The sequence below is a fragment of the Panthera leo genome, chromosome D4 (genome assembly GCF_018350215.1).
Source record: "Panthera leo isolate Ple1 chromosome D4, P.leo_Ple1_pat1.1, whole genome shotgun sequence".
NCBI lineage: Eukaryota > Metazoa > Chordata > Mammalia > Carnivora > Felidae > Panthera > Panthera leo.
Genome location: NC_056691.1, coordinates 72,939,211 through 72,963,157, shown reverse-complemented (window position 1 = coordinate 72,963,157; position 23,947 = coordinate 72,939,211). Strand labels below are relative to the sequence as shown.

At 39.7% G+C, this 23,947-nt stretch overlaps 1 protein-coding gene and 1 non-coding gene across 8 annotated transcripts in view; one reads left to right on the top strand and one right to left on the bottom strand.

Moving 5' to 3' along the window:
• The window catches only part of ZFP37 (ZFP37 zinc finger protein), a 46,158-nt gene extending 25,334 nt beyond the window's left edge, over window positions 1-20,824 (top strand). For 2 of the 7 annotated variants that reach the window (XM_042912559.1, XM_042912561.1), the window contains exons 2-7: window positions 1,266-1,347; window positions 1,661-1,743; window positions 1,932-1,976; window positions 7,716-7,866; window positions 17,185-17,274; window positions 19,051-20,824. In XM_042912559.1, coding sequence (XP_042768493.1) covers window positions 1,684-1,743; window positions 1,932-1,976; window positions 7,716-7,866; window positions 17,185-17,274; window positions 19,051-20,300 — 1,596 coding nt within the window. In that variant the 5' untranslated portion in view covers window positions 1,266-1,347; window positions 1,661-1,683 and the 3' untranslated portion in view covers window positions 20,301-20,824. Of the gene's footprint in view, window positions 1-1,265; window positions 1,348-1,660; window positions 1,744-1,931; window positions 1,977-2,593; window positions 2,620-7,715; window positions 7,867-17,184; window positions 17,275-19,012 lie in introns of those variants that run through there. The other 5 variants (XM_042912560.1, XM_042912562.1, XM_042912565.1 and 2 more) reach the window with 5 other exon arrangements.
• Window positions 14,908-15,014, bottom strand: LOC122205768. The gene has a single exon (XR_006196255.1). It is a non-coding gene; the product is annotated as a U6 spliceosomal RNA (small nuclear RNA).
• Window positions 20,825-23,947: the final 3,123 nt, after the last annotated feature.

Below are 23,947 nucleotides of genomic sequence, written 5' to 3'. Positions count from 1 at the left end.
CTGGTAGTAGTGGACTCTGAGGAGGGTCAGCGACTGATTGGGAATTTGTGGGACTAGTGATGGAGCGTGTCTTTGTGATTCTGAGTCCCTCGGGTTGGGGTCACATAGAAATCAATGATTGGGCCCTGAAGACAGATATCCGTCTTTAGGGTTATGTTAGGTCAATGTGTGGGGGGCTGTATTGGGCAGCTGTTAGGAGCTTGTGTGATAGCTTAGGGAGCAGATGGTTTGCGACTAGTGATTGGGGCTCCAGCCCTGAATTGTAACGGTTTGCATTCAGGCTGCATTCCACACGCATATTGTGCTGGGTTTTCTTGCATGGGTTTATGCCTGTAAGGATGTGAGGGTCAGGGAGAGTTCCCATCCTTCCCCCAAAGGTCTTGTTTCCACTCTTGGATCTATCTGGTCAATAGACTTGAGGCAGTTTATATTCTCTGCTACTGTCTTGTAGCTAGCTAAGTACTTCAGGCCAAAGTCTCTCAAAAACCCTCTCTCAAAGCTCCTTTGCTTTCTCCCTGTCTTCTTTCAATGCATGTGCTCTCTCTGGACAGTTTCAACCACACTCATTGCATCACCTTCCACCTTGAAAGCCATGACTTGCCAATCTATAGCACCAGCCTAGACATTTCTAATAAGCTCCAGATTCACAGTAGCCAGCTGTCTCCTACACATCTCTGTGGGGTTCACTCACAGAACCTCAATCTTAACATGATAGAAATAGAATATATCTTCTTAGTTCTCCATACTTCACCTGCTCATCCTACTATGTTCATCATCATGAAGAGTCACCCTTACTTCAGATGGCCATAGTAAAAATCCTGTAGACATCTAGTTTTCTCCCCAGCCTTCTTCTCCCCATGTCCAATCAATCTTCTGATCATGGTGATTTAGCCTCCCTGACATCTCTCCAGTTTGTCCTCCCCATTCCCACTGCTGTGGTCCTAGTTCAGACTGCATCTTCCCTTGCCCTAAATTTGTATCAGGAAGCCCTTGTAGCAGAGTGTTGCAAACTAAGGGAAAGTCAGAGGAAGGAATGGCTGATTCTATCCAGGAAAGGCTTTTTAGAGGAGGTGACATTTGAACTGAGCCTATACATTTGAAGTGGTCCTATAAGTCTATTGATGACAGTGACTGTTACGGCTTATTAAATGTATCAAGCTAGTGAATTGTGCCCTTTAGGACTTCATTGATAAGAGTTTGGGTTAAGAGGTCAGTAGGACAATAGCTGCTAAAAATAACAATCTTTTTTTTTTTAATTTAAAAAGTAGCCGTTTATTTTAGAAAAACTGGAAAATGAAAATGCTAAATACAAGTCAATAGAAATCACTTTTAATCCTACCACCAAAGGTAACCATAACATTTTGATGTATGTCCTTTCAGACATATTTTTGTTCCTTTCAAATATATTTCTTTTCAGTATATATATTGTTTTATAACCTATTTTTTTTTGCTTTGTAATACAACAAGAACATTTTTCCAAGTCTGTAAATTCTTCTCTAAGATACTTTAATGATTGTCTAGTATTCTGTCCTTCCATAACTGATTTAACCAGTCCCTATTGTTGAACATCTAGGTAGTGATAAAGCAGCATTGTGATGAATATCCTTGCATATATATCTTTATGTGTGTCCATGCTTTTTTTTTTTTTTTTTTTTTTTAGGATAAATATCTAATTATAGATTTATGGGGCCAAAGGAGGAGGAGAAACTTTTTAAATGTATAAAGGAATACACATTCACAAAGGTAAAACATACCGTGACCTGACCTTTTCAGAACTGTAAGTTAATAAGTTGATGTTATCACAGCATAATCTTTTGTGGTCTCTCTGAAAGACACTTTTGAAAGGGGCAGGAATTCACAGGGCAGGCCCAGACTCTTAAGGTGGTCTTCTTTTTATCCCCTCCCTGCTCATCCCAGCTCTGTCTTTACAGATACCTGTGCCTTCTGAAGAGCAACAGAAAATGACCAAGTCTCAGGTGAGTGAGTTATTTATACCCCATTTTGTTTTCCATTGTATTTGAGGCAGTTTAAAAGAATTAATTCAATTAAATGAAAAAAAATGTTAATAGAAATCAGGAAAAATAAAATAGAGGGTCTAGACCAAGGAAATGCAAAATATAGTGATACAAGTTATAGGATCTTTTTCACAGTTCATTAAAGTTGAGCATATCCTCTGCAAAGATATGATTTACATTACACATGATGATATTTTCTTGAGGGAATGAAAGCATTTTTGTCACTTAGGTTTAAAGTTATTCTCTTGATGGGTCTGCATACATATGATATAGTAGGCAGTATCCTTAACACTTAACCAATCCTTGATAAATTCTGTAGGAGGCTTCTCCAGAGCTATTTCTTAAACCGTCTCTCAAAATAACAATAGGGCATAATAACAAGGCATAATCCAATTTGAAGGCAGTAAAATCATGGGGCCCAAGTACATAGCTGCCAAAAAATTTACCTTGATCCACAAATTAAAGGTTGTAAAATTGGTCCAAGGAATTAACATTATTAAAGATCATAATAGTATCAATTTTAATTTGCAGTTTTTAACCAATAAATAATCAAATATTTTTCCTTTAAAATGCAATAGGTTGAGACCCTCAAAGTGTATATCAAGTGAGTATGCTTCATGGATAGTGGAAATCAAGTGAATTTGCTCATTTCTGTTGGTTTATTGCTCAGCTAAACACTGCTACCAAACATCTTAATGGTTATGATTGTCATATGGTTTTAAATGGTTTTATTTGAAGGTATATATTATTGAATTTTTATCTGTAATGTTCCATTGGTTATACCCACCATGTAGCACACAGTTTGAGTGAGTATAGTCGTCTTCAAAGTGGGGAGCATCCATTCCTAGAAGATGTGCGAGATGATGCACTGGGGTATGGGGAGAAAAGAGAATTACGTACATATATTCTTAATGTCATAATATCTCAGTGTTGAGTGTTTATATATAATTTATGGGTTTTTTTTTTTGAAAAAGGTATATGTTATTGATGTACGTGCTTGTTTTTTAACTGAAAAATATCAAGAGTCACCTCATTAGAACAAAAGACACTCCTATCACCCAAGAAATTCCGAGGATTTTAGGAGCCCTGTATCAAGAACCAGAGTCAAAGACCAAATACTAGAACAAAAGATGCTTATCACACCTTTATTGCTTAGGAAGTTACAAAAGTTTTAGGAATTCTGACTAGGAGCCAGGGATGAAGACCAAAATATATATTTCTTATTGTATCACAGTATCCGGTGTCTGATTTTAAAAGTCTGGGGACTACTGGGTTATGTACCTGTAATTCTGCACCCAATTCTAATGTGTGGGGGTTCTTTCCTATACCACCGAGCAATCTGCTGACACCAGCTGGCTGTCCTACAATTCAGCTCAATTTTGACACTACCTGATGAAGTTTGGGGGTGATGGTGGGGTGGTCTGGAGCCAACGGCCAAGAAAGAATTCTTGAAGATGTCTTTGGTGCAAAAAGGTGATCTTATCAAAGCATGGGAACAGGGCCTGTGGGTAGAAAGAGCTGCACTGGGGTCATGACGGGTAACTCATTATATGCCCTCAGGTTGGGAGAGGATCAGGGTAGAGTAAGTCTCTAAGGAATTTTGGAAGCAAGGTTCCAGGACCTTGAGGGGCTAGCTGTTGCTAGGGAAGTGCCATTTATTACTGTTTAATAAAACCACAGTCATGAGACCCTTCCGATATATGTCAGGGGGCCATAAGCTTGGAGTATGATTGCCAGCATATATCTTGGGGCAGTTGAGATAAAGGAAGTAGACTTACAGGATCCTCGAGGTTGGGATAATGTTAAGCTAATGTTCTCTTTTGCCCACAGCAAAGGGTCATCCTTGAGGCAGCTGAGCTTCTAGAGGGAGGTCACTCTGCTAGTCTCAAGGACTTGTCAGTGGGCTATAGGCAGTAAGGGAATTTTTCATTTGCCTTAGTTTCCCACATTACCATGGCAAGCACTTAAACCCCTTTCCTTTGTTCTTGGGTAGCTAGCAGTGTCCAAGAATATCACACGTATTCCACTGGGTGGGAGGGATGGTGTGCCAGCCTGTATTTTGCCCCCAGCTTGCCGCATGCTCCCTCATCACTACCCACCTAGAGGTAGTATCAGATACTATAGGTCAAGGGCTCCCACAAGACTGCCCTTCACTTCAGATTCTGATTGGTAGAGAAAAATCTGTTATAAGATGGCCGACAGGACTGATAGAAAAATTCCAGTCCCCGACCAAAGACTCCCCTTCCAGGTTCTTCTTCCTACTCTGCTTGCCTCACACATGCACCAGATTAGTACTAATGCAGAATGTGGAAGTAACAGACTATAAATTGTTCCCCCCTGTTCACTCAGGGCTCAGACCTCTGGAGAGTGATCTCCTGTAGCGTGTTGGTGTGAAATAAACCTCCTGCCTTTCAAGATCTCTGAGTGCCATTTGGTTCTTCTGCTGGGTGATCCAGACCAGGTTCCATTACACGGTCACTAGTCTTAAGTTGTTACCTCTGCTTCTGACTGACTAGCTATAAACAGAGGTTCCCACAACCCCCTCCTTTGGTTTTATTAATTTGCTAGAGTGGCTCATAATGAGGACTCAGAAAACCAATTTACCCACTAGATTGCCAGTTTATTACAAAGGATTTTAAAGGATACAAATCAACAGTCAGATGAAGACATATATAAGACAGAGTCCTGAACAAAGGAGAATGGAGTTCAAGGCCTGGCATGTGGAAGCATTCTGGTTCATGAACTTGGAGGTTCTCTGAATTCTCTCCACTTGGGTCTTTGTGGAGGCTTTATTACGTGGGCTTGATTGATTAAATAATTGGCCATTGGTGATCCATTGAACCTCCCAACTCCACCTCCCTCTCCAAAAATCAGGAGTAGGACTGGAAGTTTTAATTCTCTATTCTTGGTTGGCTCCCCTGGTGACCGGCCACCCTCTCCTTAGGTGCCCCCCCCCCCCCCCCCCCCGCCACTCCCCGCAAGCATCTCATTAACATAATAAGAGAACTTTATCACTTTCAGCACAGGAAATTCCAAGGGTTTTAATTTTTTTTATGTTTATTTATTTTTGAGAGAGAGGGAGACACAGAATCCAAAGAAGGCTCCAGGCTCTGAGCTGTCAGCACAGAGCCTGACTCGGGGCTCGAACCCACGAACCATGAGACCATGGTTAGCCGAAGTCAGATGCTTGACCACCGACGTAGCCACCCAGACACCCCTCCAAGGGTTTTAGGAGCTCTATGCTAGGAACTACAAAGACCAAATATAAATTTCTTATTATAAATCACATTATCACCGTACTTTTGGTACTGTAACTGAACTAACATGAGTTTGCTCCTTGGTGAGTCAGAGATAGAAACTACACCAGGTAGAGTTATTGCACAAAGGAAACTTTTATTTGCAGTAAATAAGGAGATCCCAGGGAATAACTTCCAAAGCTGTGACACCCTGAGCAGGGGTGTGTGGGCTCTTTTTATTTAGGGTTTAGGATGAATATTGAGAAAGTGGAGCTTTGCCATTGCACGTAAAGGCAGGCAGAAGTTTGTAGAGGCGTACTTAGAAAACATGCCTATGCATGCATCATATGTTAACCTCGAGGAAGCTTGTGCTTCTTTTAGGGCAGACACTTTAACATTATAATGGGGAGGTCAGACAAGGGTAAGGGGCTGTGGGCAAGCTCTGAGAGCCAGTAAAAACTGGATGGGGTCTTGGGTTCCTTACCTTGGGTAAGAAATTCAGGGCCTTGCTTACTTTTGAAACAGCACTGGGAGTTTTACCATTGATTTACGGTTAGGCTGTTTCCTAGCCTGGTAGAGACTGTTGGTTTTCTGCATTCCCTTTGTTCCCTTAAAATCCTTAACTACTGAGGTTTTTGCATTTAATTCTAACCTTAGGAAGCTCTGCAAGAAATGTGCACAGGCAAGTAGAACCCAGAGGGCGTAGATCGAGGGAAAACAGTTGGGGGCCTAAAATGACTTCTCACAGAAGCTCTGTCTTGTCTTTTTCTGGGGACCTTTAACTCCTTCTGCTTCCAGTACCAGCGTATCTCCTCATTTCCGGACATCGTTTTCCTCTATCCCATCTCAACCAACTTCCATAGTCCTATTCTAGATATATAATCACCAATAACTGTACCTCCAAGCATTTCATTCTGGCCATTATTTCTGTTTCTGGTTTGTTTACGGTAGTACCTTGACTCCAGTAATTCTCCACTTTCATCCAAAGCTCTGATCCATTGATCCTCCACTTTTTCAGTGTCCTTTACACCCCACTCCCTACTTCTTACTTCTCGCTTTTCTCAGCTTGAATTCCATGCCTCATGGTTTTTATCTGAGCCACCGTCATCCCACTATAATCTAATTGCCTAGTCATTATTGCCACTTGGCCAGATCTACAAGATCTATTATAATAGGCTATCTCAAAGTTAATTTGGACCAATAGAATTTTTATGGTAAAATCCATATAACATAAAATTTTCCATTTTAATCATTTTTAAGTGTGCAATTCAGTAGTATTATGTTCACAATTTGTGAATCCATCACCACTATTTCCAAAACTTTTTCATCACTCCAAACAGAAACTATGTACCCATTGAGCGATAACTCACTTTTCTACCTTACCCCCACAGCCCTCGGTCACCTCAAAACTACTTCTGGCTCTGTGAGTTTACTTATTCTAGATATTTCATATAATTGGAGAGGGGGAGACACAGAATCCGAAGCAGGCTCCAGGCTCTGAGCTGTCAGCACAGAGCCTGACATGAGGCTCCAACTCATGAGCCATGAGATCATGACCTGAGCCAAAGTCGGGTGCTTAGCTGACTGAGCCACCCAGGCACCCCTGTTCTCTAGAGCATTTTAAAGCAAATCCCATGTATGGCATTTCATCAGTATATACTTGTTTTACAGATTGTTGTTGTCTTCATTTTATGAACTGATACTGGTTTTCCCTATAGTGGTTTCCTTTTAAAATCATGAATTTAAGTCAAAAAGTTGAATTGAAACTCTTAAGTCAGTAATAGTGCAAGTGACATGCAGATATGTAAAAATTGTGAAAGCAGCGTATGAATAAATGATTTCTGAGAGCATTATTCTGAAGTACTTAAAATTCCTTGAGTTTGCCATGTTCTTTTTCATGTCGCCATAGCTTTTTTCATACGCCTTTCTCCATCTAGAATGATCTTTCTTCCTCTTCCATATCTTACTGGAGTTTACGCCATTCATTTTTTACATTTCAAAAAAGTTATTTTATCTTTACTTTTTTTAAAATTATTTTTACATTTTTCATTATTCATTTTGCCTAACTACATCTTCTACAAAGCCCAACTCAACCTCCCAAAGTAGAATCATTCTTTCTTTCCTATTTGTATTGTAACTTATTTAACACCCTGTAGCTTTTATATATTTACTTGTTTGCCTCCATCTACTAGTCTGTAAACTTCCTGTCTTTTGTTCATACTAGTATTCTGAGCACCAAATAATGCTGGCTGTGTGGTTGCCTAGTAAGTGCTTATTGATGGAAAGAGAGGATGAATGGTTCTCCATAGCAAAGGTTTCCTAATAGGTGTTCTGCTTCTCCCACATAGTAAAACTGGCCTCATAGTATAAACATCTTTAATTTATTAAGATGGACTCTGCATGATTAAAACAGCAGTGACTCCTGGTACATGCTTTACACATCACCTAGCGTTTTTCACTTTAGATTGAACAGGAACGTCCTGTACAGAAATTTGTGTCATTCAAGGATGTGACTGTGGACTTCACTTGGGAGGAGTGGCAGCAGCTGGATTCTGCTCAAAGAAACCTATACAGGGATGTGATGCTGGAGAACTATAGCAACCTTGTCTCAGTGGGTAAGTGTCATAGACTCTGAGTCTAAAGTTCTTTCTTGGCCAGCAAGAAAGCAGAGACAGGATTAAAATATGAGAGATGGCTAATGTCCGGGAAAAGACAAGAGCCCCAAATAAGGGACCTTGCTCCATATTTATTAAGATCAGAAGGCTTACAAATGTGATGGGCATGCATGAAGAGACAATGAATCTGTGAACATTAACTCATGGGCATGAAGGAAAGGGGGTTTTGAAGATATACGGTGTTTGGGGGTTTGGCTCAATATAAAACAAAATCCTGGCACCAGGCAGATGGGCCGATGGTTGTTAACAGCAGACAGGAGGCGCTGTGTCTGTTTCTCTTAGCTAGCCCAGGGCATAAGACAGAGCACCTCAGGGTTAACAAGGCACCTTTCTTTTGTTAATCAGCTCCCTTCTGGGCAGCATCACCTGCAGCACAGCAGTCTATAGCCCTATTTACCTGTTTACCTAATTTGGTCCTTCCTGTGAAAGCAGCTTTCTGCCATAGTACTAAATTGGGGGTGCTTTTTCCCTGAATACCTAATCTTGCTTACCTCATATACCTTTGTATAGGGGGTTTTTGCCCCCCTTTCTATTCTGGGGGCATTTGCTCCCCCCCCCCCCCCGCCCCCGCTTTATTCTGGGGGCCTAATCTTGTTTACCCAAGCTTGGGTGTGAGCATCCCATGGCTTTGTAATTCTTTATGCCTTGTTAGCCCATCAGTACAGGCTCAGGGAATTCCTAAGCTTATTCCTCACAGGTAAGGACATCACTCAGAGGGTACTAGGGACTAATTACCTATTGCTATGTAACAATCACTTCAAAATTTAGTAGCTTAAAACAAACAATTTTTACTAACAATTTCTGTAGGTCAGGAATTTGGAAGGGCTTAGCTGGGTGGTTCTGGCATGTGGTCCCCTATGGTTGTAATCAGATATTAGCAGGGACTGCAGTCATCTGAAGGCTTGACTGACAGAGTAGGATCCATTTCTTTTCTTTACTTTTTTTTTTTTAAAGAAGTTGCAATTTATTTATTTTTAATTAAAAAATTGTTTATGTTTATTTATTTATTTTTTTAAATATGAAATTTATTGTCAAATTGGTTTCCATATAACACCCAGTGCTCATCCCAACAGGTGCCCTCCTCAATGCCCATCACCCACCCTCCCCTCCCTTCCACCCCCCATCAACTCTCAGTTTGTTCTCAGTTTTCAAGAGTCTCTTATGTTTTGGCTCCCTCCCTCTCTAACCTTTTTTTTTTTTTTTTTTTATGCCTTCCCCTCCCTCATGGTCTTCTGTTAAGTTTCTCAGGATCCACATAAGAGTGAAAACACATGGTATCTGTCTTTCTCTGTATGACTTACTTCACTTAGCATAACACTCTCCAGTTCCATCCACGTTGCTACAAAGGGCCATATTTCATTCTTTCGCATTGCCACGTAGTACTCCATTGTGTATATAAACCACAATTTCTTTATCCATTCATCAGTTGATGGACATTTAGGCTCTTTCCATAATTTGGCTATTATTGAAAGTGCTGCTATAAACATTGGGGGTACAAGTGCCCTTACTCATCAGCACCCCTGTATCCCTTGGGTAAATTCCTAGCAGTGCTATTGTTGGGTCATAGGGTAGATCTATTTTTAATTTTTTGAGGAACCTCCACACTTTTCCAGAGCGGCTGCACCGGTTTGCATTCCCACCAACAGTGCAAGAGGGTTCCCGTTTCTCCACATCCTCTCCAGCGTCTATAGTCTCCTGATTTGTTCATTTTGGCCACTCTGACTGGCGTGAGGTGATATCTGAGTGTGGTTTTGATTTGTATTTCCCTGACGAGGAGCGATGTTGAGCATCTTTTCATGTGCCTGTTGGCCATGCGGATGTCTTCTTTAGAGAAGTGTCTATTCATGTTTTCTGCCCATTTCTTCACTGGATTGTTTGTTTTTCAGGTGTGGAGTTTGGTGAGCTCTTTATAGATTTTGGATACCAGCCCTTTGTCTGATATGTCATTTGCAAATATCTTTTCCCATTCCGTTGGTTGCCTTTTAGTTTTGTTGATTGTTTCCTTTTCAGTGCAGAAGCTTTTTGTCTTCATGAGGTCCCAATAGTTCATTTTTGCTTTTAATTCCCTTGCCTTTGGGGATGTGTCAAGTAAGAAATTGCTGCGGCTGAGGTCAGAGAGGTCTTTTCCTGCTTTCTGCTCTAGGGTTTTGATGGTTTCCTGTCTCACATTCAGGTCCTTTATCCATTTTGAGTTTATTTTTGTGAATGGTGTAAGAGAGTGGTCTAGTTTCATCCTTCTGCAGGTTGCTGTCCAGTTCTCCCAGCACCATTTGTTGAAGAGACTGTCTTTTTTCCATTGGATATTCTTTCCTGCTTTGTCAAAGATTAGTTAGCCATACTTTTGTGGGTCTAATTCTGGGGTTTCTATTCTATTCCATTGGTCTATGTGTCTGTTTTTGTGTCAATACCATGCTGTCTTGATGATTACAGCTTTGTAGTAGAGACTAAAGTCTGAGATTGTGATGCCTCCCACTTTGGTCTTCTTCACTACCACTTTGGCTATTCGGGATCTTTTGTGGTTCCATACAAATTTTAGGATTGCTTGTTCTAGCTTCAAGAAGAATGCTGGTGTAATTTTGATTGGGATTGCATTGAATGTGTATGTAGATTGCTTTGGGTAGTATTGACAGTTTAACAATATTTATTCTTCCAATCTATGAGCATGGAATGTTTTTCCATTTCTTTATATCTTCTTCAATTTCCTTCATAAGCTTTCTATAGTTTTCAGCATACAGATCTTTTACATCTTTGGTTAGGTTTATTCCTAGGTATTTTATGCTTCTTGGTGCAATTGTGAATGGGATCCGTTTCTTTATTTGTCTTTCTGTTGCTTCATTATTAGTGTATAAGAATGCAGCTGATTTCTGTACATTGATTTTGTCTCCTGCAACTTTGCTGAATTCATGTATCAGTTCTAGCAGACTTTTGGTGGAGTCTATCAGGTTTTGCATGTATAAGATCATGTCATCTGCAAAAGTGAAAGCTTGACTTTCTTTGCCAATTTTGATGCCTTGATTTCCTTTTGTTTGATTGCTGATACTAGCACTTCCAACACTGTTAAACAACAGCGGTGAGAGTGGACATCCCTGTCGTGTTCCTGATCTCAGGCGGAAAACTCTCAGTTTTTCCCCATTGACGATGATATTAGCTGTGGGCTTTTCATAAATGGCTTTTATGATGTTTAAGTATGTTCCTTCTATCCTGACTTTCTCAAGGGTTTTTATTAAGAAAGGATGCTGAATTTTGTCAAATGCTTTTTCTGCATCGATTGACAAGATCATATGGCTCTTATCTTTTCTTTTATTAATGGGATGTATCACATTGATTGATTTGTGAATGTTGAAGCAGACCTGCATCCCAGGAATGAATCCCATTTGATCATGGTGAATAGTTCTTTTTATATGCTGTTGAATTTGATTTGTTAGTGTCTTATTGAGAATTTTTGCATCCATATTCATCAGGGATATTGGCCTGTGGTTCTCTTTTTTTGCTGGGTCTCTGTCTGGTTTAGGAATCAAAGTAATTCTGGCTTCATAGAATGAGTCTGGAAGTTTTCCTTCCCTTTCTATTTTTTGGAACAGCTTGAGAAGGATAGGTATTATCTCTGCTTTAAATGTCTGGTGGAACTCCCCTGGGAAGCCATCTGGTCCTGGACTCTTATTTGTTGGGAGATTTTTGATAACTGATTCAATTTCTTCACTGGTTATGGGTCTGTTCAAGTTTTTTATTTCTTCCTGTTTGAGTTTTGGAAGTGTGTGGGTGTTTAGGAATTTGTCCATTTCTTCCAGGTTGTCCAGTTTGTTGGCATATAATTTTTCATAGTATTCCCTGATAATTGCTTGTGTTTCTGAGGGATTGGTTGTAATAATTCCATTTTCATTCATGATTTTATATATTTGTGTCATCTCCCTTTTCTTTTTGAGAAGGCTGGCTAGAGGTTTGTCAATTTTGTTTAATTTTTCAAAGAAACCAACTCTTGGTTTCATTAATCTGCTCTACAATTTTTTAAAATTCTATATTGTTTATTTCTGCTCTGATCTTTATTATTTCTCTTCTTCTGCTGGGTTTGGGGTGTCTTTGCTGTTCTGCTTCTATTTCCTTTAGGTGTGCTGTTAGATTTTGTATTTGGGATTTTTCTTGTTTCTTGAGATAGGCCTGGATGGCAATGTATTTTCCTCTCAGGACTGCCTTCGCTGCATCCCAAAGCATTTGGATTGTTGTATTTTAATTTTCATTTGTTTCCATATATTTTTAAATTTCTTCTCTAATTGCCTGGTTGACCCATTCATTCTTTATTAGGGTGTTCTTTAACCTCCATGCTTTTGGAGGTTTTCCAGACTTTTTCCTGTGGTTGCTTTCAAGCTTCATAGCATTGTGGTCTGAAAGTGTGCATGGTATGATCTCAATTCTTGTATGCTTATGAAGGGCTGTTCTGTGACACAGTATGTGATCTATCTTGGAGAATGTTCCTTGTGCACTCGAGAAGAAAGTATATTCTGTTGCTTTGGGATGCAGAGTTCTAAATATATGTCAAGTCCATCTGATCCGATGTATCATTCAGGGCTCTTGTTTCTTTAGTGATCCTGTATCTAGATGATCTATCCATTGTTGTAAGTGGAGTATTAAAGTCCCCTGCAATTACCACATTCTTATCAATAAGGTTGCTTATGTTTGTGATTGTTTTATATATTTGGGGTCTTCTGTATTCGGTGCATAGACATTTATAATTGTTAGCTCTTCCTGATGGATAGACCCTGTAATTATTATATAATGCCCTTCTTCATCTCTTGTTACAGCCTTTAATTTAAAGTCTAGTTTGCCTGATGTAAGTATGGCTACTCCAGCTTTCTTTTTACTTCCAGTAGCATGATAGATAGTTCTCCATCCACTCACTTTCAATCTGAAGGTGTCCTCAGGTCTAAAATGAGTCTCTGGTAGACAGCAAATAGATGGGTCTTGTTTTTTTTTATCCATTCTGATACCCTATGTCTTTTGGTTGCAGCATTTAGTCCATTTACATTCAATGTTATTATTGAAAGATACAGGTTTAGAGTCACTGTGATGTCTGTAGGTATCATGCTTGTAGTGATGTCTCTGGTACTCTGTGGTCCTTGCAACATTTCACTCACAGAATCCCCCTTAAGATCTCTTATAGGGCTGGTTTAGTGGTGATGAATTCCTTCCGTTTTTGTTTGTTTGGGAAGACCTTTATCTCTCCTATTCTGAATGATAGACTTGCTGGATAAAGAATTCTTGGCTGCATATTTTTTCTGTTCATCACATTGAAGATTTCCTGCCATTCCTTTCTGGCCTGCCAAGTTTCAGTAGATAAGTATGCCACTAGTTTTATCGGTCTCCCTTTATATGTTAGGGCACGTTTATCCCTCGCTGCTTTCAGAATTTTTTCTTTATCCTTGTATTTTGCCAGTTTCACTATGATATGTCGTGGAGAAGATCGATTCAAGGTATGTCTGAAGGGAGTTCTCTGTGCCTCTTGGATTTCAATGCCTTTTTCCTTCCCCAGATCAGGGTAGTTATCAGCTATGATTTGTTCAAGTACACCTTCAGCCTCTTTCTCTCATGCTTCCTCTTCTGGAATTCCTATTATACAGATATTGTTCCGTTTGATTGCATCACTTAGTTCTCTAATTCTTCCCTCATACTCCTGGATTTTTTTATCTCTCTTTTTCTCAGCTTCCTCTTTTTCCATAATTTTATCTTCTAATTCACCTATTCTCTCCTCTGCCTCTTCAGAGGCTGCCTCTGGCGAGCTGCAGTCGCCTCCATTTTATTTTGCACCTTATTTATAGCATTTTTAGCTCCTCATGACTATTTCTTAGTCCCTTGATCTCTGTAGCAATAGATTCTCTGCTGTCCTGTTTACTTTTTTCAAGCTCAGCAATTAATATTATGACTATTATTCTAAATTCATGGTCCATTATATTGCTTAAATTGTTTTTGATCAATTCATTAGCTGTCGCTACTGCCTGGAGTTTCTTTTGAGGAGAATTCTTCCATTTCGTCATTTTGGATAGTCCCTGAGGTGGCGTGGAACTGCAGGGCACTTCCCCTATCCTGTCTGAAGTAACTTGTGTTGGTGGGTGGGGCCGTAGTCAGACCTGATGCTGTCCCCAGCCCACCGCTGGGGCCACAGTCAGACTGGTGTGTACCTTATCTTCCCCTCTCCCAGGGGCAGGACTCACTGTGGAGTGGTGTGGCCCCTCTCTGGGCTACTTTCACAATGCCAGGCTTGTGGTGCTGCTTTGATGGGATCTGGTATATTAGCCGGGGTGGATCTGCAGAGTGCACAGGGGCGGGAGGGGTAGGCTTAGCTCGCTTTCCCATTGGTGGTCCCCTGTGGGAGGGGCCCTGCAGCACCAGGAGGAAGGCAGACCCATTGGAGGGATGGATCCACAGAAGCACAGCATTGGGTGTTTGCGTGGTGCAAGCAAGTTCAGTGACAGGAACTGGTTCCCTTTGGGATTTCGGCTGGGGGATGGGAGAGGGAGATGGCACTGGCCAGCGCCTTTGTTCCCTGCCAAGCTGAGCTCTGTCTTCCAGGGCTCAACACCGGTGTCCTCTCGCCCTCCCACTCTCCAAGCAGAGCTGTTGACTTATAACATTCCTGATGTTAAGTCCCGCTGGCTGTCAGAACTCACGCAGTCTGGCCCCTCCGCTTTTGCAAGTCAGACTCGGGGGCTCTGCCTTGCTGGGCGGGCTGCCCCTCCACCGCCCAGCTCCCTCCCACCAGTCCATGTAGCATGCACTGCCTCTCCGCCCTTCCTACCTTCTTCCATGGGCCTCTTGTCTACACTTGGCTTCAGAGAGTCCATTCTGCTAGTCTTATGGCTGTTTTCTGGGTTATTTAGGCAGATATGAGTGGAATCTAAGTGATCAGCAGGACGAGGTGAGCTCAGCATCCTCCTACGCCGCCATCTTCCCCTTTCTACTATGTTTGTTCATTTTTTTTTATTATTATTTTTTTTTATGGAATGCTTCACGAATTTGCGTGTCATCCTTGCGCAGGGGCCATGCTAATCTTCTCTGTATCGTTCCAATTTTAGTATATGTGCTACCGAAGCAAGCACTATGTTTGTTTATTTTTTCTTAATTTTTTTAACCTTTATTTTTGAGACAGAGAGAGACAGAGCATGAACGGGGGAGGGTCAGAGAGGGAGACACAGAATCTGAAACAGGCTCCAGGCTCTGAGCTGTCAGCACAGAGCCTGACGCGGGGCTCGAACTTACGGACCACGAGATCATGACCTGAGCTGAAGTCGGCTGCCCAACCGACTGAGACACCCAGGCGCCCCTGTTTGTTTATTTTTAAAGGAGAGTGCAAGTGATGCAGGGGCATAGAAAAGGGGACAGAGAGAGGGGGACATCAGGCTCACGCTGACAGCAGTGAGCCTGATGTGGGGCTCGAACTTGTGAACTGCAAGATCATGACCTGAGCTAAAGTCAAATGCTCAACCAATGGAGCCACTAGGGCGCCCCTGTAGGATCCAGTTTCTGAGATAACTCACTCACATGGCTGTTGACAGGAGTCTTTAGTTCCTTGCTGTCCATTGGCAAGAGATCTCAATTTCTCACCTTGTGCACCCATTTTTATGACATGGCAAACTTCCCCCAGATAGAGTGAGCTGAGAGAAAGCCAGGAGGAAGTCACAGTGTCTTTTATGACCAGGTCACTGAAATCACATACTATCACCTCTACCTTCTTGTGTTTATTAGAAATGAGTTACTAAGTCCAGCCCATGTTTAAGGGGAGGAGAGAATCTCTTGAAGGGAAGAGTGCCAAAGAAGTTATGAACATATTAAAACCACCAGAGTACCCAATTGCCTGCCTTTCCTTTCTTATTTACTGAAAACTGCTGGGTCTCTGAATATTTAATGAGCTTCATTTCAAGCTATAAAGGTCTAAAGAATATTAATTTTGAGTACCAAATATTCCCGTGGACTTGGATGAAAAGAAAATGGGTGATGCATCCTGCTCATTCTTTGGAGGTTAAAGATGATGGGCTGTGCCTACGTTCCTAGTTTTTATAAGATTAGTTTACATAGAACATATATAGTAAATAGCCCGAATCTTAAATGTACAGATTGATGCTTTTTTTCCCCTATGTTATTTAAGCACTGCCCAGATCAATGTATAAAACATTTCAGGCACCCCAGCAAGCTCCCATGGACCCCTTGCCATTTATCTCCTCAACTTGTGATAACAACTTGTGGTTTTTATCACCATAGATTAATTTTGTCTGTTCTTGAACTTCATCTAAGTGTAACCACACAGTATGTAAGTTTTTATTGTCTGGCATCTTTCTTTTTTTTTTTAATTTTTTAATGTTTATTTTTTATTTGTTTTTGAGAGAGAGAAAGAGAGAACATGCACCAGTGGGGGGAGGCAGAGAGAGAGGGAGACACAGAATCTGAAGCAGGTTCCAGGCTCTGAGCTGTGAGCACAGAGCCTGTTGCAGGGCTTGAACATACAGACTGTGAGATCATGACCTGAGCTGAAGTTGGACGCTTAACCGACTGAGCCACCCGGGCACCCCTGGCAGCTTTGTTTAACATAGTATCTGTGAAATTCATCCATGTTGTTGCAATTGACAGTAGCCTGTTTCTCCTTACTGTTTCATCATACTCCATTCAGTGAGTTTGGAGTAATTCATCAACGTATCCATTCTACTGTTGGTAGTCATCTGGCTTGTTTCAGATTTGGGCCATTGAATGAAACTGTATGGACATTCTTATATACACCTTCTAGTGAAAATAAACATTGTATTTCTATTGGGTATATATACAGGAGTGGAGTTTCTGAATCATGGCACATGTATACTTAGCTTTAGATGATACTACCAGGCAGTTTTCCATAGAGGTTATACCAGTTTATTTCCTACTAGCATTATGGCAGCTCCATCAACATTTGGTAACGTTGGCATTTTTTTAAAGTTTATTTATTTATTTTGAATGAGACAGAGCGCAAGCGGGGTAGGGGCAGAGAGAAGGAGAATTCCAAGCAGGCTCCACACAGTCAACATAGAGCCTGATGCCAGGCTCGAGAACTCAGGTAACTGTGAGATCGTGACCTGAGCCAAAATCAAGAGTCAGACGTTTAACTGACTAAGCCATCCAGACACCCCTGGTAATGTTAGTCTTTTTAATTTTGGCTATTCTGGTGCATACGTAGTGGGCTCGAGTTCTAGGATGGTTGGATGTCCACTAATGCCCAAGTTCTATATCCTTTCCCATAAACAGGGTATCAGTATCTGAAGTCAGATGTAGTCTTATTGAAGCAAGGAGAACCATGGATGGAGGGGGGAGAAATCTCAAATTGGGCCTATCCAGGTAAGTGAGAACCTGGTATATGGGAAACAGGGATGTAAGATTAGTATTGATTAGTGAGACATTTATCTTTGAAATATTTTTTAGGAAATCATTCTTTTAAGGCCATAGAGGTCTCAAAATGGCCGAAGACTGTTGGTGTGAGATAGTCAAATACCTAAATAACACTTCTACATATCAAACACCCACGCAATCCATTTTCTTTGCTTAACTTTTAGAGAGAGAGGTAACCCCCTTATCTGTTCTTTGTATCTTATTTATGCCCATATCATTTAGGACATTCTTAATTAGTTAACCTCTCTTTGGCTAACATCTACAGCACCCTATTCTTCCAAAATGGGCTTATACTCTGCCCATTACACATTTACCCAGACTTAGATATGCCCTCTATCAAAGTAACTTACCAAATGATATTCATATCCTTTTTAATTACCTTGTTTTATTCATCTTCCTTTTAGTGTCATATGTCTTGATATTATAACGTCCTGTTTTGTGTTTTTTCAGTTTTCAGATACTCCAGTAATATAAATATTCTTCCTTTGTCAGTCTTCTTTTTCTACTTTCTTTGTGACCATTTTCACTTGATTCTTTATGTCATTTTTATTATCTTGGTTGTTTTCCTATCTTTTTTCAGTGCTTCTTATTAAATTCTTCTTACCTCCCTGCCCACACCTTGTAATTTAATCTTTCATTTTCCCCCTGAGTTTAACCAATTCTTTTTCATCTCTCCATTTTTTGTTTGTTTACTTCTTTGTTTTTTAAAATAAGTTCTGCTTCATGGTGGTTTTCCAGGTCCTCAGATGCTTGTTTGAATATATTCTGTTTGGAGTTCAGACAATATTTTCTTCTGGTTCATGGCTAGTTATTTTTGTGTTTTGCAGGGGACAGTTTCCTCTCTTGATATCTGCACAAATTTATTTCCTGATTTTCTGTAGTAGTTCTCTATGGACTGTACTTTTATTCTGTTCATTTTATTACATCAGTGTTTTGGTAAGATTTCTAAATTTTATGGAGTTCTTTTCTGTTAGTATAGTAGGGTCTTTTCCCCTCCTTCCTTTATTTTGGGATTGGAGAAGAGTTTTGGCTTTTCTGGTTTTGTGGTTTTCTTTGTCTTCCAGGACCCATATTTTCCTTTTCTTTCTTTCCTCATTACCACCACCCAGTTATGAGCAAGTATGTCTTCCTTGTTTTTTGCCTTCTTTCTCCCTCTGAAACTGTCTGTTTTTCTACCTCAGAACCATCCCCTTTAAATAGACCCTGTCCTATTCCATGCATTTTTATGTCATCTGCCTCTTTAAGATGCATATATGTGGAAATCCCTATCCTGTAGTTGTGCTCTAATATGCTTGGTTACTTATAAAATACTTATAACTGTTTTTATGTTTAGTGTGGATTTAATTTTTCTGCTGGTCACTTCCGCTCATTCTCAGTCCCCTTTGCTAGCATCCTTCCTTTGTCTTTCCTGAAATGATTTTTGGATTTGCCTCTGTTCTTCACAGAGCCTTGTGGTGTATTGGGGCTGGTGCCATGTGGGAACTGTGACACTGAGTTCATCAACTCTTCTTTTTCCATTGCATCTTGCTAACTTCTTTTTTTTATGCCTGTTTATTCTTCTATCTTTGAATTTTAAGCTTACCTTTATTTCAAAACTGACTGTACTCATTATCAGATTTCTATCTATTTCTATTAAAACAAAGAATGTTATTTTTTATTTTTGTGTTTTGTATTTTTCAAAGCTCAGGAGTGAAGTAAGATCACTTACACTTGGGCTTTTTTCAGACTTTGAAACTGGAATGAAAGAATTAACAACACAGAAGAGCATTTCTGAAGAAGTGGTACTCTATAACATGATTGTATACTCAACCTTTGAAGACTGGAAACTTGAAGATGAGATAAATCACCAGGAAAACCAGGACAATTTTTTGAACCAAGTTGCATTCATTAACAATAAGCCCCTGACTGAGGAGATAGATTGTGAATGTAACAGTGCACTGGGGAAAGGAATTCATCTGAACAGAACATCTAGTGAACACAACAGAGCCTTCATGCAAAAGCCACACCTTTTTGCACAGCCGAAAATTCTAACCAGTGAGAAATTATATAAATGTGTTCAGTGTGGAAAAGCCTTCAGTGGAAAGTCGGGACTTATTGTACATCAGAGAATTCATACTGGAGAGAAACCATACAAATGTAATGAATGTGAAAAAGCCTTTATTCAGAAGTCACAACTCACTGTACATCAGAGAACTCATACAGGAGAGAAACCCTATGAATGTAATGAATGTGGGAAAGCATTCATCCAGAAGTCAAACCTCATTATTCATCAGAGGATTCACACAGGGGAAAAACCATATGAATGCAATGAATGTGGGAAAGCTTTCATCAAGAAATCAACACTTAGTGTTCATCAAAGAGCTCATACTGGGGAGAAACCATATGAATGTAGTGACTGTGGGAAAGCCTTTATCTGGCAGTCACAGCTCATTGTACATCAGAGAATTCATACTGGGGAGAAACCCCATGGATGTAATGAATGTGGAAAAGCCTTCAACAGGAAGTCAGAACTAAGTGTACATCACAGAATTCACACTGGAGAGAAACCCTTTGAGTGTAATGAATGTAAAAAAGCCTTCATTCAAAAGTCAGATCTCATTGTACATCAGAGAACTCACACTGGGGACAAAAGGTATCAATGCAATGATTGTGGGAAAGCCTTCATCCGGAGCTCACAGTTCATTGAACATCAGAGAATTCATACTGGGGAGAAACCCTATGAATGCAGTGAATGCAGAAAAGCTTTTATCCAGAAATCACAACTCATTGTGCATCAAAGAATCCATACTGGGATGAAGCCATATGAATGCATTGAGTGTGGAAAAACCTTTAGTAAGAAGTCACACCTCACTGTGCATCATAGAATACATACTGGAGAAAAACCCTATGCATGTAGTAATTGTAGAAAAGCTTTCAGCAAGAAATCTACTCTCATTGTTCATCAGAGAATTCATATTGAACACAAACCCTTTTAATGGAATGAGAAAACTTTGATTCAGCGATCAAAGTTTCATCACACATCCTAGAATTCATTAAGCCTAAAAATTCTATGAATGTACTAAACTTGAGGAGCCTTCAACAATAGCTCCCAAACTATTAAGCACCAAAAATAAATACCAAGAAGCAACTTTGAGAAATCATGTTTCCAAAAAAAAATTACATTGGACATCTTGGTTCAGGCCTGATAGTAAAAGTTTTTTTTTTTAAGTATGATAGAAAAATCTCAACCACATGTGATTGACTTGTTCACTGTGTAGTACAAGTTTTTTTAAATGAGTGAGTATAGTTGGCATTTGAGCAACATGGGTTAGGGGCACCATTGCCCTATGCAGTTGAAAATTCATGTGTAACTTAACTGTCCAAAAACTTAACTAATAAATAGCCTCCTACTATTGACTGGAAACCTTACTGGTAACATAACCATTGATTAACACGTTTTTATATTATATGTATCATATATTGTATTCTTACAATTAAGTAAGCTATAAAAAAGAAAATGTTATTAAAAAGTCATAAGGGGGTGCCTATGGGGCTCAGTCAGTGGAGCATGCGACTCTTAATCTTGGGGTTGTGAGTTAGAGCCCCACATTAGATGTAGAGATTATTTAAAAATCTTTTTAAAAAGTCATAAGGAAGAGAAAATACATGTATAGTATTGTACTGTATTTATAAAAAAAATCCAAGGACCCTCATAGTTCAAACCTGTATTGTTGAAGGGCCACCTTCAAATTGATTAATCAGGACAACGAAGTGACAACTATATGTGATTATCCTACAAATCATGTAGGAATGGCGTACATAACCCAAATTATCTGTCATTTGGAAGTGGCTATGGATATTCATGCCTGCTTTACTTTCCACACTAAATGACACCATTTTCCCCACATCTTAAAAAATGTAAAAGGATACATTGTAACTAAATTACAACTAGCTCTTCCCCCCACTCTTTCTTGATGTGTATAGAATTACGAGAAGATGAAACCAGTGTATTTATAAAGACATCAAAAGTTTGGTGTCTTTGATACTTTTATACTTTTGAAAATATTGCTTGATGTAAAGCATTCAGAAGTAAGAAATACATCAAACAACAGACAAAGCAAGTAGTGGATGTAGACAATGTTAGCATACTCAACATATGACAAAAATTGTTCTACACAAAGGAATTCCTCCTGTTCATAGCCCTTTTTCAGCTCATGGTATTTACATGCATACTCTTATGCATATCTTGAGATCTTTATATCCTTGTGGTTATCAGAAGTGAATTTTTTAAAAGCCTTCTAGATTGGATATTTCTACCACACTTTCTGCTAAGTAATTTTACATGTACTTTCTCATTTAATCCTTTCAGCAAATGCATGAAACTGAGATTATCACCATTTTATAGGTGAGGCAAGCCTAGAGAAGTTTCTGGCTAAACCCATGTGGCTAATAAGTGGAAGGTTGGGATTCAGATCAACCTCTTAGCCTCCACACAATTCTGTCCCACTGGAGACATGGAGGAGTTGGTGTCATGTCACTTCAGCTCGACAGAATTTAAATGAACTTGACATAATATGGTATTCTGTATCCTGTCCCTACATTATGCTAAATAAATTAACAAGAAACATGCATTTTAAAAACTGTTTATTTATTTTGACAGAGAGAGATAGAGAGCAAGCAGGGGAGGGGCAGAGAGAGAATCCCAAGCAGGCTCTGCACTGACGGTACAGAGCTTGACACGGGGCTCAAACCCACAGACCTTGAGATCATGACCTAAGTTGAAATCAAGAGTTAGACACTTAACTGACTGAGCCACCCAGTTGCTCCAAGAAACATGCATTTTGAAGGGACTATTAAATTGTAGTTTCTTATATGTAGAAGCTCTTGGAGATACATTTTGAGGGGTATCTATTTTGCTGCCCTATACGTTTTCTTGTGACCAGCCTGAACATAGAAATAATACTATTATTTTATAGTTTGTTTGCAAATTAAGTCTTTGTTTTGTTGAGTTGTCATTTTATCACAAATAACTTTTCTTAGAAATTCTATTATCCAAGGCATCCTTTCCTTTTAGTTTTTATTATTTTATTTTATTTTATTTTTAAGTGTTTTATTTATCTTTGAGAGATAAAGCACACATAGGGAAGGGGCAGAGACAGAAGGGGACAGAGGATCCGAAGCAGGCTCTGCACTGAGAGCAGTGAGCCAGATGCAGGGCTTGAGCTCACAAACCATGAGATCATGACCTGAGCCGAAGTAGGGCGCTCAACCAGCTGAGCCACCCAGGCACCCTGGCATTCTTTCCTTTTAAAGAACAATAACTTCATATAAGTTGTAAATATTGTTGTCAAGTAATATTATGAAAAGAGAGGTTCATATCAAAAACCTTTCAGCCTTTCCCTAAAATGAAGGTGAAGCTGATATTGAGCTTGATCCTAAGTTTTTGTTTTGTTTTGTCAGAGAGAGAGAGAGAGAGAGAGAGAGAGAGAGAGAGAGAGAGTGTGTACATATGTGGAAGCTGGGTAGGAGCAGAGGAGGAAGGAGAATCTGAAGCAGGCTCCACAGCCAGCACAGAGCCTGATGTGAGGCTCCATCTCATGACTGATATCATGACCTGAGCTGAAATCAAGAGTCGGATACTTAACCAACTGAGCCACCCAGGCTCCCTGATCCTAAATTTTTATCAAATATTTTTTCTTAGATTTTAAATTAAAAGTAATATTTTCAAATAGGAAGTGTCAATAATAGTCATGATTTTTACTGTAGATTTTAACTTTGCAATAATGGTTTTAAACTAATAATTGAATTGCAGTCATGTAATTCTTTATTAGTCATTTTTTATTAGTCACTTTTGAAGATAAATACCGGGGGTGCCTGGGTGGTTCAGTTGGTTGAGTGTCCAACTTCAGCTCAGGTCATGATCTTCACAGTTTGTGAGTTCAAGCCCTGCATCAGGCTCTGTGCCGACAGCTCAGCCTGGAGCCTGCTTTGAATTCTCTCTCTCTCTCCCTCTCTGCTCCTCCCCCACTCATGCTCTCTCTCTCTCTGTCTTTCCTTCAAAAATTAAATAAATAAATAATTAATTAATAAAAAAAAAAAGAATATTGAAGATAAATACTGAGTTGGGATGTAAATGTATGAAATTAATTTTCTAAACAAATATCAGGAACTAAAATATTCACATGTATCTTGCCCTTCAATGTTTGCATCTTGGAAACTATATGATAATGCCACTTATGCAGTTATGCCAATAATTTATGGAATTCCTCTCTCTTAGAACTTCTCTCAGATCCAGCTTGCCTGTTAGGCCTCATATGGAACTATGTAGTATTTTCAGAGACCCTTCATTCATTAGAATTCATTGTTTTTCTAGCCCTTATCCCTCCTCACTATCATCCCATTAATTCTGTATATGACTTCAGCAAGAAGAAAGCTTGTGCCCCTTCTATAGGCGTTTCAAGTCTCAGACCCTTAGAAGATTCAGTATCTCTATTTTCAATGTCTTGTCTTCTATTTAATGGTTTCCTTTACATAGCTACTATCACCATGAGCATAAAATAGGTAGGAAATTCTTACAGTTTTTTTTTTAACTTTCCTCCTGTATTTTGACATCTGAGCCTATTGTATTCTCTTGAAATGGATA